This window comes from Hyperolius riggenbachi, chromosome 6 (genome assembly GCF_040937935.1).
Source record: "Hyperolius riggenbachi isolate aHypRig1 chromosome 6, aHypRig1.pri, whole genome shotgun sequence".
NCBI classification, from domain to species: domain Eukaryota; kingdom Metazoa; phylum Chordata; class Amphibia; order Anura; family Hyperoliidae; genus Hyperolius; species Hyperolius riggenbachi.
This window is the reverse complement of record NC_090651.1, coordinates 219382516-219401055: the sequence shown is the minus strand read 5'-3', so window position 1 is coordinate 219401055 and position 18540 is coordinate 219382516. Positions and strand designations below refer to the sequence as shown.

Sequence of the window (18540 nt, the reverse complement as noted above, 5' to 3'; positions counted from 1 at the left end):
CCTAATGCTAGGTACACACTGGCAGAAATCGGACATCAGATCGGGCATGTTGGAAATAATCGATCTGACAGTGAATCTGCCAGAAAATCTCAGTGTGTAATTACACTCCAACTTTATAGGAAGATCTGTCTGATGTATGCTAAGAGATGCTATACACGACTTTATAGCACAGAATAATCACATTTCATTAAGACTGGTCTTGTGTTGTCTCACCAATATGCTCAGCTTTTATGAAGTTGGGAATGCAAATTTAGATACAGTATTGGGAATAGGAAAGCCATAGATGTAGTGCACTTGGTATTAGCAAAGACTTTATGCTAGGTACACACCATACAATTTTCTGGCAGATTTACCTGCTAGATCGATTATTTCCAACATGTCCGATTTATCTGAATTTTGATAGATTTTTCGATCTCAATCGTTTTTTCGACCGATTTTCATAGAACTGAGCGAAAATCGAGCAAAAAAAACAAAAACACAATTAAAGGAATGATCAGAAAAAAAAACAAAAAAAAAAACACAACACCACCAGTTGCCTGGCTGTCCTGCTGATCCTCTGCCTTTAACCTCCCTGGCGGTAAGCCCAAGCTGAGCTCGGGCTATGCCGCGCAGGGGGAGATCTCAGCCCCTGGTGGGGCGATTTCCATGCTGTAAAGTGCTGTGCGCGCAGCCAGCACTTTGCTAGCCGCGCGCACAGCTTGATCGCCGCCGCTCTGTGGCGATCGGCCGCACGCAGCGGCGAAAGAGGCCCCCCTGCCAGAGCCCTGCACTGCCCGGACCAATGAGTTCCGGGCAGCGCTATGAGCTGGATCGGAGGCGACTGACGTCAGGACGTCGGCTGACGTCCATGACGTCATCCCGATCGTCGCCATGGCGACAGGAGAAGCCAAACAGGGGAACGCGTTATATACGCGTTCCCCTGTTTGCTATAGATGCCGGCGACGATCACACTAGAGGGACACATGCGCCCTCTAGTGGTGTTTCATGTAGCTACCACTCTGGTAGCTTTACATGAAACAAAAACAAAAAAATGTAAAAAAAAAAAAAAAGGATTTTTGCCAATTTGGCAAAAAAAAATAAACCGCCAGGGAGGTTAATACTTTTAGCCATAGACCCTGAACAAGCATATCAGGTGCTTCCGATTGTCAGATATGACAAAATTAGCTGCATTATTGTTTCTGGTGTTATTCAGGCACTACTGCAGCCAAATAGATTAGCAGGCTTAAAACAAGAAGAGAATCGAGAGCCCAATATGGTGCAGTATTTTCAGGTAAAATGAAGAGTTCAATACAATTTTATGTATATATATACTCACAAACACGGGTTACCAATAGGCAACCACTTTAAATGCAGGTGGGGAGCATTAGGACCTGACCCCACTCAGGTTAAGAAGTCGCTCTCTGTAGATAGTAGATGGGGATGCACCCCTCCACCCAGGGTGGACTAGAAGATCAGCAAAAACTCGGTATACAGAGGCGCCAGAGTAGAGTAAAACGTTTTAAAAACCGCTTAAAAGGAGAGGGGGATGTTAAGGTGGACTCACCTCCCTCTTACAAAAAAAGAAAACTCACTTGAGTCTCAATAAAATAGAATTGTCAAGTAATTTATTCAACTCCACAAATGCAACGCGTTTCGCGGGCGTGACCCCGCTTCCTCAGGCAAAAATGGGAGCACAACTCAGTGGGTCAAGCAATAAGTTTGAGCGCCTCTGTGACAGAGGCGCTCAAACTTATTGCTTGACCCACTGAGTTGTGCTCCCATTTTTGCCTGAGGAAGCAGGGTCACGCCCGCGAAACGCGTTGCATTTGTGGAGTTGAATAAATTACTTGACAATTCTATTTTATTGAGACTCAAGTGAGTTTTCTTTTTTTGTAAGAGGGAGGTGAGTCCACCTTAACATCCCCCTCTCCTTTTAAGCGGTTTTTAAAACGTTTTACTCTACTCTGGCGCCTCTGTATACCGAGTTTTTGCTGAAATAGATTAGCAGGACTGCCAGGCAACTAGTATTAGTTAAAAGAAAATATATATGGCAGCCTCCATATTCTTCTCACTACAGTTGTCCTTTAAAATATGGCATATTTGACCACAGGAAGTAGTTCTGGCAAATTCTATATCTAAGGAGGCTTGGATGAGTTTCTTGCATTTAAGGACATCAACGGTTATAATTACTAGGTACAGTAATTCCCAGCAGAGTTGATCCAGGAAACTTATTCCACTGCCACCTGAAGTCGGAAACAGACTTTTTTTTTCTCTTAAAAGGTTAATTGGCCCAAGCTTTGTAAGGTTTTTTTTTTTCCTTTCCTCTGGATCAACTGGGATATGTGAGAGTGCAGGACAGAAATTTACCTTTTTTTTATCCTCACTGGACCCTATGGACAATGGCCTCAATTCACTAAGATCATGCTGGAGATAATAAGGCAAGATAAAACTTACCTCCACACAGTAAGAGAGTTATCTTATCTCTTCATTCCTTAAGTTACCTCCTCTGTAGTTAAGTTACCTCCTCTGTAGTTAAGTTACCTCCTCTGTAGTTATTTTCACACGCAGTTAATGAACAGCCTGTCTTTAACTCTGGAGTTATTTTAAGGATTGAAGAGTTAACTTAAAGACAGAAGAGTTAACTTTAGGTTTGCCTGAGGTAAAATGTTTCCTGCATACTACATGCCTTATCACCATGGTAACAACTCAAGAAGAGTTATTAAAGACAGGAGATAAGCTTAGTGAATTGAGGCCAATGTCGTTTTGCAACCAATGTGAGCGCTTCTGCAGTGCTTGCAGATTGCCAGTGATCGGTAAAACGGTACGCCAGTGGATCCCTATGGGGGTGGTCCCACTAGCAGTATTGTGATCGCTCTGGGAGTGATACCGGAGCAATCGCATCAGTAGCTACAGCAAGCAAAACGTTATCGCTCCGGAAATTGCTGCAATTCCACAATTTAGTAATTCATTGGCAATTTGCGATTTCCCCAACACACCCATAGTGGATCCTGGGTGGATCTCATGTCCTGTAGGGGTACAGAAAAAAATACAGCTTTTTTATGTAGCTCAACAGCAAATTATATCTATTAGGCATTGCACAACCATCCCATTCAGTGAGAAAATGTAAATATATTTTTCTATTTCCAGTGTGTAGCCCTATTTGCACTGTAACTGTTGTGGCTGTATGTGGCCTTATCCAGGGCAATGAGCAACTGAGACAAATGCTTCTAATATGAAGAATATAGGAAAATGTTTGCTCACTCACAGATGCAGCTATAAAAATCATATTTCTGTGCCCACACTAAACAGCATAATTTCCAATTCTGGCAGTTCATTGTGGCAACATGTAAAATCTGTTTTCCGCCTAGATCACTTGTAGCCGCAATAACTTGTTTCAGGCTTTAGTACGGCTGCAGGACAGTCAGTTTGCAAGTACAGCGAACCAGAACTGATTGTGACAGAAGTGGTACTACCTAGGGATAAATATCCACGCAGCAGCGCTCTGGCCTCCATGCGAATCTCTTTTCGACTCTTGTTACTCTTCTTCTGTTTAAGTGCCTCAATTGTCAAAGGAGCATGCGTATTCGGTGAGAACAATTCATACGGTGAGTCATTTGAGTTGATGGTGAAGCCAAGGACTTGAACACTTCCATACAAGCATGTTAGAATGCATTTCCCAGTAAAACTCATTTTCTATGGAGACAATATTAAAAGATTGTAAGCAACACATACAAATGACACAGTTGTACCATAGTTAAAGATTGAGATCTGCCTGAAAACTTTTACCACCTTGATGTGCGCTCTACTCAATAGTAGATCAGATCTCATCAGAAATCTGATAGGACTCGCTTTAACATGTAAGTTTACTGTAGTAAAATGTCACATTAATTAAAGTCTATGAGCTAATTTCATTACATGCAAATTTATCATGAGATGTAAAAATTTGTGTACGCTTTACAAAAGGAAGTAAAAGAGGAGCAATTGTCATGTTAGATGCATGTGAAAATGCAAGTTTTTCTTTCATTTTGTGTGAAAATTTGCATGCAGATTCTTTCAGGTAAAACTCAAGCCTGCAGTGGTAATGAACCCTAAATGTCTCTCCTCACCACAGCTGCGCTCCACACACTACCAGGAGCATCATCACTTTGTACGTGTCCTGCAAAACTTTCAGCTCACACTTGAGCCAATCATGAAGCCTCTCTTCTAAGTCCAGCCAATCATGAGATTTAGCACTCTCCGCTCCACTCTCCTTGGTTTTACTCAGCGAGTATGCCTATTCTGATATTCACTACAAGTGAAAGTAACTTGTACTGCACTCCACACACTACCAGAAGCGTCATCACTAACAAGGGAAGAGATAACCAGGAGTGCGTACAATAACGTAGGAGGAATGTGATGATACTTTTATCAGTGATTGTAAAGTGGAAGTGGTAATGCTGCAACCGCTTGTTTGCATTCGCATTATTCCTCATTTTCCCCAGGCTGCTTATTTGTACATCCATGACTACAATTACTAGGTAATGCCTAATGATGTTGATCCAGGGATTTTATCTGATTGCCATCTGAGTCGGGAAGGAATTTTTTTCCCTGTTGGGGCTAATTGGACCATGCCTTGTAAGGGTTTTTCGCCTTCCTCTGGATCAACAAGGATATGTGATGGAGTAGGCTGGTGCTGTACTTTGTTCTCTGGTTGAACTCGATGTACGTATGTCTTTTTTCAACCCAAATAACTATGTAACTATGTACCGTATATCCAGCGCCGATGCCATTCTTATGGTCTTACAGATGTTATCGGCATCAACTCACTTGCAACCAACCTGAAGAGAGCAGCAAACCATGGGTTTCACACTGACATATGATGCATACACCACCCACTTTTTGCTATATCCAGAGTCAGGGTCACGTCGGGGCCAAAAAACAGAAGTATTATAGCAGGGTTTACTATACCAGGCGTTGCTCCCATAGCCTTATAATGGAGATTGGCTGGGACCTGGAGAGGTAGTTTACTATACCAGAATGTATTATAACGAGATTATACTGTATTGAGATCGCTGTCTGTCGTTATGACGATAAACAGCGATCTCCCTCATCAAGAGCCTCCAAGGACCAGAAGAATGGCTGCCAGCATCTGGATCCCAGGAAGGAGAGTTATAAACACTGCCATGCTGCACTATGTCTGCATACCTCCCGGTGGCTACCTGAGTCAGGCTCAGGATTACTGCTCTTGGCTTCTTTTTCCACCCCGGGCCTCACTATCCTTAACTTCCACCAAGGAGGTTAAGGATAGTTTCACATTAGGTGATCTTCAGCTCAGATGGTTCCTGAGCGGTATCTCAGTCAATAATCTAGCTTGTACAGCTGCTCCAGGATGTGTAGCAACACGGCTATGGGAGTGCAAACGAGGACATGAGGAACGAGGCCATCAACTTCCAGAATTCAAACTAAGCCATGACAGGGGATCAGAGAATCGTTCAGTACCAGCGCAGGCACAGGGCAGCTGCAGGGGGCTGGCAGAAGCCTCAGGTAAGTGAAACTCTTGTTTCCGTTACTTCAGGTTCCCTCTAAAGCAGACCTGAACTCAGAACTTCCTATCTGCTCTGAAAGTTAAGGAAGAGCATAATAACCTTTAAAGAAAAACATGTCTTTGTTACTCAGCTGATACAAATCCTGCAATAAATCTTCAGCGTGTCTACTTCCTTCTTTAACCACTTAAAGAGACACTGAAGCGAAAAAAAATATATGATATAATGAATTGGTTGTGTACTATGAATAATTACTAGAAGATTAGCAGCAAAGAAAATATTCTCATATTTTTATTTTCAAGTATATAGTGTTTTTTCTAACTTTGCATCATTCTCTAATATGTGCAGATTACACAACACTCAGCATTCAAAATGATTCTTTCAGAGCAGTCTGTGAACTAATGAACTCTCCTCTGCCAGAGGAAAAGTAAATAGTTAACTAACAGTTGAGATAATAAAAGTCAGAAAACAGCCCTCTCCATGACTTTTGAAAGTCCTAGAGATAATGGCTTTTTTGTATAGAGATAACAACTGGAGTTTCTTAACTCTTCCTGTACTGGAAACAATTAGACTGATGTATCTGATCTTAATGTTTTATTTCTTAGCTGTACTACACATATAAATCATAATATCATAGTTTTTTTTTCGCTTCAGTGTCTCTTTAAAGAGAAACTCCAACCAAGAATTGAACTTTTTCCCAATCAGTAGCTGATACCCCATTTTACATGAGAAAGACAATGATTTTCACAAACAGACCATCAGGGGGCGCTGTGTGACTGATTTTGTGCTGAAATCCCTCCCACAAGAACCTCTGAAGACCGCGGTACTCCTGGCAAACAGCCACAATGTAACAATGTTCAGAGACAGGAAACAGCTGTTATTAGCTGTCTAACAGCCAGAGCAGCTAGAAACAGCTAAATAACCTGCCCACAGTAACAATGTCTCCATGTAATAAATGTCAGAATGTGAATCTGGGAGAGGAAAGATTTTACAATGAGCAAACACTGACTAAATCATTTATACATAATTATGGTAAAAAATGAAGCACTTTTTTTACTACATTATTTTCACTGGAGTTCCTCTTTAAGGACCGGCTGACATTTGGATGATCTGTGCTGTGTGGGCTCTTCAGCCCCCAGCATAGATCAGGTAATAGGCAGGGCGATCAGACTTCCCCCCCTTTTTTCCCACTAGGGGGATGTCCTGCTGAGGGGGGTCTGATCGCCGTCAGCTTGCTGTGCCTAGCGGGGGGCTCCTCAAAGCCCCCCTCCGCAGCACTATTCCCCCCTCCCTCTCTCTATGGGCGGTACAGGACAGCGATCCACCCTGTACCGCCTCAAATAGGCTTCAGCCTATCAGATGCCGGCGATCCCTGGCCAATCAGAAGCCGGGGATCGCCGATCTCCGCAGCGCCGTATAATGTAAACACTGGGGATTATGTCCCCGGGTGTTTACATTTAGCCTGCGAGCTGCGATCGGAAGCTCGCAGGCTGTTCATGGAGCCCCCCACCGTGAACTGACAGGAAGCGGCCATTTTCATGGAAATCCACATGCGACCAGCCGCCGCCTATCAGCATTGGCTGGTCGTTAAGTGGTTAATGAAAGCAGACATAGCATTAACATCATGCATTTACAAATTAGTTGCTCTGCAGAGATTCCTGAGCTGACACCACTGAGAGATCAAATTACAGTTGTGGTTAATCCTGGGCAAGAGCTCAGGTCCACTTTAATCCTCCCTGGTGGCACCTAACCCTTAACCACCCCAAGTAGCCTAAACCTTAACGTCCACGCCCCCACAAAGTCAAAATTAGCTGCATTGGACAGTAATTTGGGCGCCCAGAGTCACCCGGTAAAATAGCGGGCACAGAGGCTTCCCGCTGTGCAAATAGTGGCTTTATATGGTGGCACCTTTTCATTCCAAGGCGCCTTTTTATACTAGCTTTGCTCTGGCCCCACATAGCCTCCAACAGCCAAACAGCCTGTTCTCATCAGTACTGCTACTAAATGTTTGAAATAAATACAAGCAGTATTTAGGGTGATTAAGACTTCGACTCTCAATGTTCCAGGGTTAGTGGGTAATTAACCACCCTGGCGTTATATTAAGATCGCCAGGGCGGCTGCGAGAGGGTTTTTTTTAAATTAAAAAAAAACTATTTCATGCAGCCAACTGAAAGTTGGCTGCATGAAAGCCCACTAGAGGGCGGTCCGAAGGCGTTCTTCCGATCGCCTCCGGCGCCCAGAATAAACAAGGAAGGCCGCAATGAGCGGCCTTCCTTGTTTTGCTTACATCGTCGCCATGGCGACGAGCGGAGTGACGTCACCCGCCTCCGATCTAGCCCTTAGCGCTGGCCGGAACTTTTTGTTCCGGCTACGCTGGGCTCAGGCGGCTGGGGGGACCCTCTTTCGCCTCTGCTCGCGGCGGATCGCCGCAGAGCGGCGGCGATCAGGCAGCACACGCGGCTGGCAAAGTGCCGGCTGCGTGTGCTGCTCTTTATTTGATGGAAATCGGCCCAGCAGGGCCTGAGCGGCAGCCTCCGGCGGTGATGGACGAGCTGAGCTCGTCCATACCGCCCGGCTGGTTAAGAATGCAGCGTCAACATTTCAGCGAGGTGGAGAAAACTGTGACTTGCAGAACCTCTGCACATTTATGGAGCAGTAGGCTGGGAATTGCAGCACCCCTGGACTTGTATGGAGCAGTAGGCTGGGAATTGCAGCACCCCTGCATATTTATGGAGCAGTAGGCTGGGAATTGCAGAACCCCTGCATGTTTATGGAGCAGTAGGCTGGGAATTGCAGCACACCTGCATGTTTATGGAGTAGGCTGGAACTTGCAGCACCCCTGGACGTTTATGGAGTAGACTGGGACTTGCAGCACCCCTGGACGTTTATGGAGTAGGCTAGGACGTGCAGCACCCCTGGATGTTTATGGAGTAGGCTAGGACTTGCAGCACCCCTGGATAGTTATGGAGTAGGCTGGGACTTGCAGCACCCCTGGATGTTTATTGAGTAGGCTAGGACTTGCAGCACCCCTGGATGTTTATGGAGTAGGCTAGGACTTGCAGCACCCCTGGATGTTTACGGAGTAGGCTAGGACTTGCAGCACCCCTGGATGGTTATGGAGTAGGCTGGGACTTGCAGCACCCCTGGATGTTTATGGAGTAGGCAAGGACTTGCAGCACCCCTGGATGTTTATGGAGTAGGCTAGGACTTGCAGCACCCCTGGATGTTTATGGAGTAGGCTAGGACTTGCAGCATCCCTGGATGTTTATGGAGTAGGCTAGGACTTGCAGCACCCCTGGATGGTTATGGAGTAGGCTGGGACTTGCAGCACCCCTGGATGCTTATTGAGTAGGCTAGGACTTGCAGCACCCGTGGATGTTTATGGAGTAGGCTAGGATTTGCTGCACCTCTGGACATTTATGAAGTAGGCTAGGATTTACAGCACCCCTGGATGGTTATGGAGTAGGCTGGGACTTGCAGCACCCCTGGATGTTTATGGAGTAGGCTAGGACTTGCAGCACCCCTGGATGTTTATGGAGTAGGCTAAGACTTGCAGCACCCCTATATGTTTATAGAGTAGGCTGGAACTTGCAGCACCCCTGGACGTTTATGGAGCAGTAGGCTGGGAATTGCAGCACCCCTGGATGTTTATGGAGTAGGCTGGGACTTGCAGCACCCCTGGATGTTTATGGAGTAGGCTAGGACTTGCAGCCGGAGCAGTGCTTTTCAGCGCTGCCAGATTTGGGCGCAGCCGGCGCCTCCATAGACTTCAATGGGAATCATTCCTATTGAAGCGCTCAGTAAATAACGTCGGCTCAGTCAGAAGACGGAGCCGAAGTTGCTTAAAAACATAATAATTCGGCCACCAAGCAACCACTGGAAGCCGAATTATTTCATTCCCCCACTATCCATTTCGGCCTGGAGGGTGAATAGTAATTAAATCGGCCCGGACTTGTGCAGAAGCAGCTATATACCGCTGTATCCTGCGCCCAAGTCTACCGGCGCCGATTTCAAATGTACTCCTTGCAGCACCCCTGGATGTTTATGGAGTAGGCTAGGACTTGCAGCACTCCTGGACGTTTATGGAGTAGGCTAGGACTTGCAGCACCCCTATATGTTTATAGAGTAGGCTGGAACTTGCAGCACCCCTGGACGTTTATGGAGCAGTAGGCTGGGAATTGCAGCACCCCTGGATGTTTATGGAGTAGGCTGGGACTTGCAGCACCCCTGGATGTTTATGGAGTAGGCTAGGACTTGCAGCCGGAGCAGTGCTTTTCAGCGCTGCCAGATTTGGGCGCAGCCGGCGCCTCCATAGACTTCAATGGGAATCATTCCTATTGAAGCGCTCAGTGAGTAACCTCGGCTCAGTCAGAAGACAGAGCCGAAGTTGCTTAAAAACATAATAATTCGGCCTCCAGCAACCGCTGGAAGCCGAATTATTTCATTCCCCCAATATCCATTTCGGCCTGGAGGGTGGATAGTAATTAAATCGGCCCGGACTTGTGCAGAAGCAGCTATATACCGCTGTATCCTGCGCCCAAGTCTACCGGCGCCGATTTCAAATGTACTCCTTGCAGCACCCCTGGATGTTTATGGAGTGGGCTAGGACTTGCAGCACTCCTGTACGTTTATGGAGTAGGCTAGGACTTGCAGCACCCCTACATGTTTATGGAGCAGGCTAAGACTTGCAACACCCCTGGACGGTTATGGAGTAGGCTGGGACTTGTAGAGCTCGTACACATGTGAGGAGACGCGGGCTAGTGTCTGAGGAGCGAGTGATTGAGGAGAGAACAGGCGAGTGATTGAGGAGAGAACAGGCGAGTGATTGAGGAGAGAACAGACAAGTGACACGGACCTGTGCAGGGCTCAGCAGCAGCACACACACACCCTCCTCAGCCGACAGCGCAATGCTAGCGAGGCCCGGGCTCTCCTCAGAGGTGCCAGGCCGGGGTTCCATCACCTCTGTGGCAGCCGCCATCTTGCACCTCTTATTCCACATATGGCGGGACCGCACTGAGTTCCCATTCCCCTGCCGAAACTTCAGGCTGGCCCCGGAGCGGATAGACGGCAGCCGCGGCTTCATCTCGCCCTCTGTATCTTTCTCGAATAGAGGCGCCACACGAGAAGGGGGATTTTCGCCGGACAACAATCGTCTACCCGGGGCAGCCCAGTTTCATATACGTCATCAGATCTGGCATGTACTTTCCTCCATGGGTATACTGATGTTTGTCCCTACTCCGCGCGTCATATGGCCAGACCCCTCCCTCAGTGTGGCCTATAGGCAATTAGGCAGCGGAGCTTCTTCCAGGAGAACACACGACACAAGTGACCAAGCGCTAGAGATTGTCACAAGAGAATGCTGCGCAGTGCTGAACTTGTAAAGGGAAATGTCACTTTTGTTGATAAAAAAAAAGTTTCCGCACGGCGCACAGAGGTTAAATAATGAATAGGACCTTCTATGCCAAGCTAATCGAGCCCTATGTGATTAGATGTTATTTGATTCATGCATAACATTTCAAACTCCATTTTGATACATTTCAGCAGAAATCTATTGAATTTCTATCAAATCACAAGAGTTCTAATGCATGATGCTTTTGGGTCATTGATTCCCAACTGTTCCCTCCCATTGAGATTTTTCAACAGATCCATTCAAACCTCTCCGGGATAACCTGCCCCAAATCAATCAAAATTGAATTGATCATTTATGTTGGGGCATTAGATGGCTGGCAGATAGGTCAAAGAGAGCAAATTTGCCAGAAATCGAAAAATTAAAATGTGATATGTGAATGCCCAGCCTTAAAGGATACCCCAACTGAAATGTGACATAATGAGATAGACATGTGTATGTACAATGCCTAGCACACAGATAACTATGCTGTGTTCCTTTTTTTTCTTTCTCTGCCTGAAAGAGTTAAATATCAGGTATGTAAGTGGCTGACTCAGTCCTGTCTCAGACAGGAAGTGACTACAGTGTGACCCTCACTGATAAGACATTCCCCTTTTTTACCTCTTTCTTGCTCTCAGAAGCCATTTTCTGCTAGGAAAGTGTTTTATAGTTGGAATTTCTTATCAGTGAGGGTCACACTGTAGTCACTTCCTATCTGAGTCAGGACTGAGTCAGCCACTTGCATACTTTATATTTAACTCTTTCAGGCAGAGAAAGAAAAAAAGGAACACAGCATAGTTATCTGTGTGCTAGGCACTGTACATACACATGTCTATCTCATTATGTCACATTTCAGTTGGGGTATCCTTTAAGCTGGGAATATACAATGAGATATTTTGGCAGATAGATGCTTCAATAGATAATTTCCGACGGGTCCAATATTATTGTCAAAAGTTTTTCAGATCGATTTCTCATAAAAGTGAATGGAAATTGATAAGAAACACGATCAGAAAATCGATCGGACAGTAAATCTGAAAAATATCATCATGAATTCCCAGCATCATACACAAGGCTGCCCTTCAGGTCCAATATGAACATTACCAAAAAGCTAATGTCAATACAGTACAGTCACATCTATTCCATGGAAAAAGAGAGGGCAGAGTGAGGCTTAGGCCTAGTGTGCATTAGTGTTTGCCAACGGAACCGGCCGCTGAACGGACAAAAAAATGCTGCAGGACACGATTTTCCGGACCATTTCGCTCAGCGGAACGGAACCGGAAGGTTTTGCAGCATATAGGAACCAATGAAAACGGATGTTTTACAACACACTGGCTGTAAAACGGACTGTTTTCACCGGATCCAGCTGGCCTGATCCGTATGTCCGGTTCCGTAAAACAACGCTAATGTGAACCGGACCTTATTGATAAAAGCTGATTTATGATCAGTTATAACATCTGCATAATGAAAGGTGGACACAGCTAGAGTACACATTTTTTTTTTGTCATCATAGATTATTTCCATACCTTACATAGTAACCTAGGAGAGTCCAGAGGCTTCCTGTGTCCTCCTCGCTCCCACCATTGCCACAGACGGTGCTCCCCCAAGTGTATGAGCTTAGTCGTACTGAGCCTGTGTATGGCGGGTTACATTGTGTGGCACGCTAAGTGCACCAAAAAATGGGTGTGGCCATGGACCAGAATGTGGGTGTGGTCACGGGTGGAGACAAATTTACATGAACTTAGCAATGGTGGGACATTAGATTAGGACAGTGGTAGTGAACCTTTTGGAGGCCGAACCTTTTGGAGGCCGAGTGCCCAAACTGCAACCCAAAAGTCACTTACCTATCGCAAAGTGGCAACAGCAATTTAAACTAAATACAAACATTTTAACTCATACATGAACATTATGGAAAATCCAAGTTGAAAATAAACTGTGAAGATAAAAATTTCATCCATCCTACTCCTGAAAAAATGTATTCATTTTTTTAGAACCTCACAGTTTTATTTACTGTTTTAAAAAGCTAAAAAAGTAGGTTTAATGCTATTGTTTCATATGATGATGATTCAGCTTTTCCCATAGTCTCGCAGTTAGCAATCATGTGACCCCCAACAAGACAAATTCAGTAATCATGAGGCCCCCAACATGACATATTTATCATTCATGAGGCCCCCAACAAGACAAATTCAGCAATCATGAGGCCCCCAACAAAACAAATTCAGCAATCATGAGGCTCCCAACAAATCATGAGGCCACAAAAGAGACAAATTCAGAAATTTTGAGGCCCCCAACAAATCATGAGGCCCCCAAAAAAGACAAATTTAGCAATCATGAGGCCCCCAACAAGACAAATTCAGCAGTCATGAGGCACATAAATAGACAGCATTTCACATAAATAGGCAGAATGCCCCCTTAATATGGTAGACACCTCTCACCTGGCTTCTGAATTCTCCTCTACTGGCTGCTGGACCTGGCAATACTGTTTTTGGCTGGATTGGGAATGATGTGTGGGCTGAAAGGCCTGGTGGTGATGCTGTGGCCGGGCTGGCGGTGATGCTGTGGCCTGGCTGGCGGTGATGCTGGGCTGTGCTTGGCTGGTTGAAGTAAATGCTGGCCTGACTGGTGGTGATGCTGTGGCCTTTTTGACAGTGATTCTGGGCTGGTTGGCTGGTGGTGATGCTGTGCTGGCTGGCCTGGATAGTTTAGGTAGTGACAGGTGCCCCCTAGTTTAGGTAGCGCCAGGAGCCCCCCAGTTTCGGTAGTGACAGGAGCCCCCCAGTTTAGGTAGTGACAGGAGCCTGTGACAGTAGCCCCCCAGTTTAGGTAGTGACAGGAGCCCCCCAGCTCATTTAGAGACAGGTACCCCCAGTTTAGGTAGTGACAGGAACCCCCCAGTGTATGTAGTGACAGGTGCCCCCCTGTTCAGGTAGTGACAGGGACCCCCCAGTGTATGAAGTGACAGGAGCCCCAGTTCAGGTAGTGACAGGAGCCCACCAGTTTAGATAGTGACAGGCGCCCCCAGGTTAGGTTTTGACAGGGACCCCCAGGTTAGGTAGTGACAGGGACCCCCAGTTTAGGTAGTGACAGGGACCCCCAGTTTAGGTAGTGACAGGGACCCCCAGTTTAGCTAGTGACAGGTGCCCCCCAGGTAAGGTAGTGACAGGAGCCCCCAGTTCAGGTAGTGACAGGAACCACCGAGGTTAGGTAGTGACAAGAACCCCTAGTTTAGGTAGTGACAGGCGCCCCCCAGGTTAGGTAGTGACAGGTACCCCCAGTTTAGGTAGTGACAGGCGCCCCCCAGGTTAGGTAGTGACAGGAACCCCCAGTTTAGGTAGTGACAGGAGCCCCCCAGGATAGGTAGTGAAAGGGACCCCCAGTTTAGGTAGTGACAGGTGCACCCCAGGTTAGGTAGTGACATGAGCCCCCCAGGTTAGGTAGTGACAGGGACTCTCAATTTAGGTAGTGACAGGCGCCCCCCAGGTTAGGTAGTGACAGGGACCCCCAGTTTAGGTAGTGACAGGCACACCCCAGGTTAGGTAGTGACAGGGACCCCCAGGTTAAGTAGTGACAGGTGCTCTCCAGGTTAGGTAGTGACAGGGACCCCCAGGTTAGGTAGTGACAGGTGCCCTCCAGGTTAGGTAGTGACAGGAGCCCCCAGGTTAGGTAGTGACAGGAACCTCAGTTTAGGTAGTAACAGGTGCCCCCCAGGTTAGGTAGTGACAGGGACCCCCAGTTTAGGTAGTGACAGGTGCCCCCCGGGTTAGGTAGTGACGGGACCCCCAGGTTAAGTAGTGACGGGTGCCCTCCAGGTTAGGTAGTGACAGGGACCCCCAGTTTAGGTAGTAATAGGCGCCCCCCAGGTTAGGTAGTGACAGGAGCCCCCCAGGTTAGTTAAAATTCGGCAGGTGCATAAATTTTATTTATTCCAGAACCTTTAGAACTCATTGTTGGAACTCAAATTGGCTTGGTAGGCTCAGTGACCCCTGACCTACATACACAGGTGAATCCAATTATGAGAGAGAGTATTTAAGGGGGTCAATTGTAAGTTTCCCTCCTCTTTTAATTTTCTCTGAAGAGTAGCAAAACTGGGGTCTGAAAACAACTCTCAAATGACCTGAAGACAGATTGTTCACCACCATGGTTTAGGGGAAGGATATAGAAAGCTGTCTCAGAGATTTCAGCTGTCTGTTTCCACAGTTAGGAACATATTGAGGAAATGGAAGACCGCAGGCTCAGTTCAAGTTAAGGCTCGAAGTGGCAGACCAAGAAAAATCTCGGCTAGACAGAGGCGACGAATGGTGAGAACAGTCAGAGTCAACCCACAGACCAGCACCAAAGACCTACAAAATCATCTTGCTGCAGATGGAGTCACTGTGCATCGTTCAACCATTTGGCGTACTTTACACAAGGAGATGCTGTATGCGAGAGTGATGCAGAGGAAGCCTTTTCTCCGCCCACAGCACAAACAGAGCCTCTTGAGGTATGCTAAAGCACATTTGGACAAACCAACTTCATTTTGGAATAAGGTGCTGTGGACTGATGAAGCTAAACTTGAGTTATTTGGGCATAACAAGGGGCGTTATGCATGGAGGAAAAACAGCACCACATTCCAAGAAAAACACCTGCTACCTACAGTAAAATAATGTGGTGGTTCCTTCATGCTGTGGGGCTGTGTTGCCAGTGCAGGAACTGGGAATCTTGTCAAAGTTGAGAGATGTATGGATTCTATTCAGTATCAGCAGATTCTGGAGACTAATGTTCAGGAATCAGTGACAAAGCTGAAGCTGCGCTGGGGCTGGATCTTTCAACAAGACAACGACCCTAAACACTGCTCAAAATCCATGCAGAGGAACAAATACAAGGTTCTGGAATAACCACCTCAGTCCCCAGACCTGAATATAATTGAAAATCTGTGGTTTGAGTTAAAGGGACTCCGAGCTCACCCAAAAAAAGAAAGTTGTACTCACCAGGGGCTTTCTCCAGCCCAGTGCTGGTCGGGAGGTCCCACGCCGGCGTCCTGGCTCCTCCTTCTCCCCGCTCCGGAATGGCTGAGAGGCCGCAGCCCGGGCGACACTCGGGAGAGTGTCGGGCTGCTCCTTCCGCGTATGACGCGGCTGACGTCACACGCCGGCCGCCTCGCGTCATCACGGCGGCCGGCGTGAAAGTACTGCGCATGCGCGCTTTAATCGCGCATGCGCAGTACTTTCACGCCGGCCGCCGTGATGACGCGAGGCGGCCGGCGTGTGACGTCAGCCGCGTCATACGCGGAAGGAGCAGCCCGACACTCTCCCGAGTGTCGCCCGGGCTGCGGCCTCTCAGCCATTCCGGAGCGGGGAGAAGGAGAGGAGCCAGGACGCCGGCGTGGGACCTCCCGACCAGCACTGGGCTGGAGAAAGCCCCTGGTGAGTACAACTTTCTTTTTTTGGGTGAGCTCGGAGTCCCTTTAACTCAAACCACAGATTTTCAATTATATTCAGGTCTGGGGACTGAGGTGGTTATTCCAGAACCTTGTATTTGTTCCTCTGCATGGATGGAGTCACTTTAAAGAGAGCTGTCCTTGCTCGGAAGCCATCAAACCTGAATGAACTAGAGATGTTTTGTAAAGAGGAATGGTCCAGAATACCTTAAACCAGAATCCAGACTCTCATTGGAACCTACAGGAAGTGTTTAGAGGCTGTAATTTTTTTGCAAAAGGAGGATCTACTAAATATTGATTTCATTGCTTTTTGCTTAAACAATTATTGCGCACTTTCTGTAAATCCAATAAACTTCATTCCACTTCTCAAATATCACTGTGTGTGCAACCTATATGATATATTTAACTGACATTTTTTATCGTAACAACCAACGATTTATACAGAAAAATCATGATGATTAACAAGGTTGTCCAAACTTTCGCATCCCACTGTATGAATATATCTTGTGAAGATCATTGGTCCTGAATCTTTCCCTACCACCCCTAGCAAAATTATAATTATACCCTCCCAGGATCCTAATATTTTCGTTCCAGGCTGTACAGGACCATAATAATGCCTATCCTCTCCCCACCCCCCGGCACTTCAAAACAATCTCATTATGGACTTCACTAATACCACCAGACAATCATACCTCATAATAACCATGACTCCACTGGCCGCGATTGATCCTAAAATTGGATCAGACTTGCTTTCTATGTGCATTGCTTATTGCAGGGCACTGTAATTATTAGTGTAATTGCAGATCTATATTCTTACTGCTGCAATTTGACAAGGGTTATTTTTTACACAAACGTAGTGCATGTTGCATTTTTCCTGCATTTGGTTTAAGTTAATGGGAGCACAAGTAAAGTGCATAGCAAATGTGGTACAATGCAAAAGTGGCAGGGATCGGGAGGTGCATGTACTAGCTAGCCTAGTGCTAGCTATAGGCAGGGCTGGATTTGTACTTTCCAGTGCCCTAGGCCTGCTGTCACCAAGTGCCCCCCCCCAAAAAAAAAAATATTTTGTCCAACACTCTGACTAGCGATCATTGGTTTGAATGGGCTAATTTCAGTTGTGCTGCTCTGCCACCCATTCAAAACATAATTCCTGTAATTTGCGCTCCTGCCCAAATGTGCACAGCAGCCGATAGTGTTCTGGGCATGCATACTTGAGAAATGACGCTGATGTATGACCGGTACTTGTCAAGAATGCATAACACTGTACCGGCCATGGGCAGGAGCGAGAAATTACAGGGGGCGCGAGTGGCCAGAGCATGCGCTGCTTCTTTGTCCTCTGTGAGACTGGCTGCAGTCGGAGCCACAAACAGGTGGCAGGGCAGTGCAATGGAGAAAAGCCCATCCAAAACAGAGAACAGGTAAGTAGCAAACATTCTGTCAAGACCCACTTTGGATGTTCTGTTGTAATTAAAGTGGACCTGAACTCAGAACTTCCTCTCTGCTCTAAAAGATACGCGACAACATAACCTTACATAAAAAACATTTCTTTGTTACAGCTGATACAAATAATGCAATAAATCTGCAGTGTGTCTACTTCCTGCTTTTATGGAAGCAGACATATTTTTAACATCCTGTGCTTTCAAATGAGCTTAGATGTTGTGGCAGTCAGGTGACACAGTGTAGAGATAAATTACAACTTGTGATTAGACACAGATGAGGGGGAATTAGACAGGCTCTCTAAATACATACATGGTACATTTCTCTGTTTTCCGTCTGTCCTGTGCAAGAGTTCAGCTCCACTTTAAAGAATCTGAATGATATTTATTTATATTTGCTGAAAAATCTATGCATCTCTTTTGAATGTTGAATGTACATATGGTGGTGTGCTCTAACATATTGACAGTATACAAGAACAAAGTCTGAGGAAGGTTTATTGGCAGAAAGCTTACTCTTTTTCTTTTAAGCCAATAAATGGTATCATCCTGATTCAAAACTCTCTGCTTTCACTGATGGCTAAGAGGGTACAATGCTCTACTGCTACAGGAAAGTAGAAGGATGCCAAACCAAACACGCTTAGAGGTAGTAACAGCTCAGGTGTCCTTTAAAGTGACAGTTTAGCAATGAAAGGGAAGCAAACAGCATTTTTTTTCCTGCAGTTCTCATAGATGGTAGGAGCTGAAGGACAGAAAATGAGTCAGGAAAGAGTTAACTGAAGCAGACAAGAGATCACTGCTAGCTAG

At 46.2% G+C, this 18540-nt stretch overlaps 2 protein-coding genes across 2 annotated transcripts in view; one reads left to right on the top strand and one right to left on the bottom strand.

Annotated features, from left to right (window-relative positions):
* Positions 1-10672, bottom strand: part of NOL9 (nucleolar protein 9) — a 49316-nt gene extending 38644 nt beyond the window's left edge. The window contains exons 1-2 of the mRNA XM_068240429.1: positions 10357-10672; positions 3453-3672 (exon numbers count right to left, since the gene is read on the bottom strand). Coding sequence (XP_068096530.1) covers positions 3453-3672; positions 10357-10584 — 448 coding nt within the window. The 5' untranslated portion in view covers positions 10585-10672. The remainder of the gene's footprint in view (positions 1-3452; positions 3673-10356) is intronic.
* The window catches only part of TAS1R1 (taste 1 receptor member 1), a 127783-nt gene that overhangs the window by 35505 nt on the left and 73738 nt on the right, over positions 1-18540 (top strand). The gene's annotated exons all lie outside the window — the stretch shown is intronic.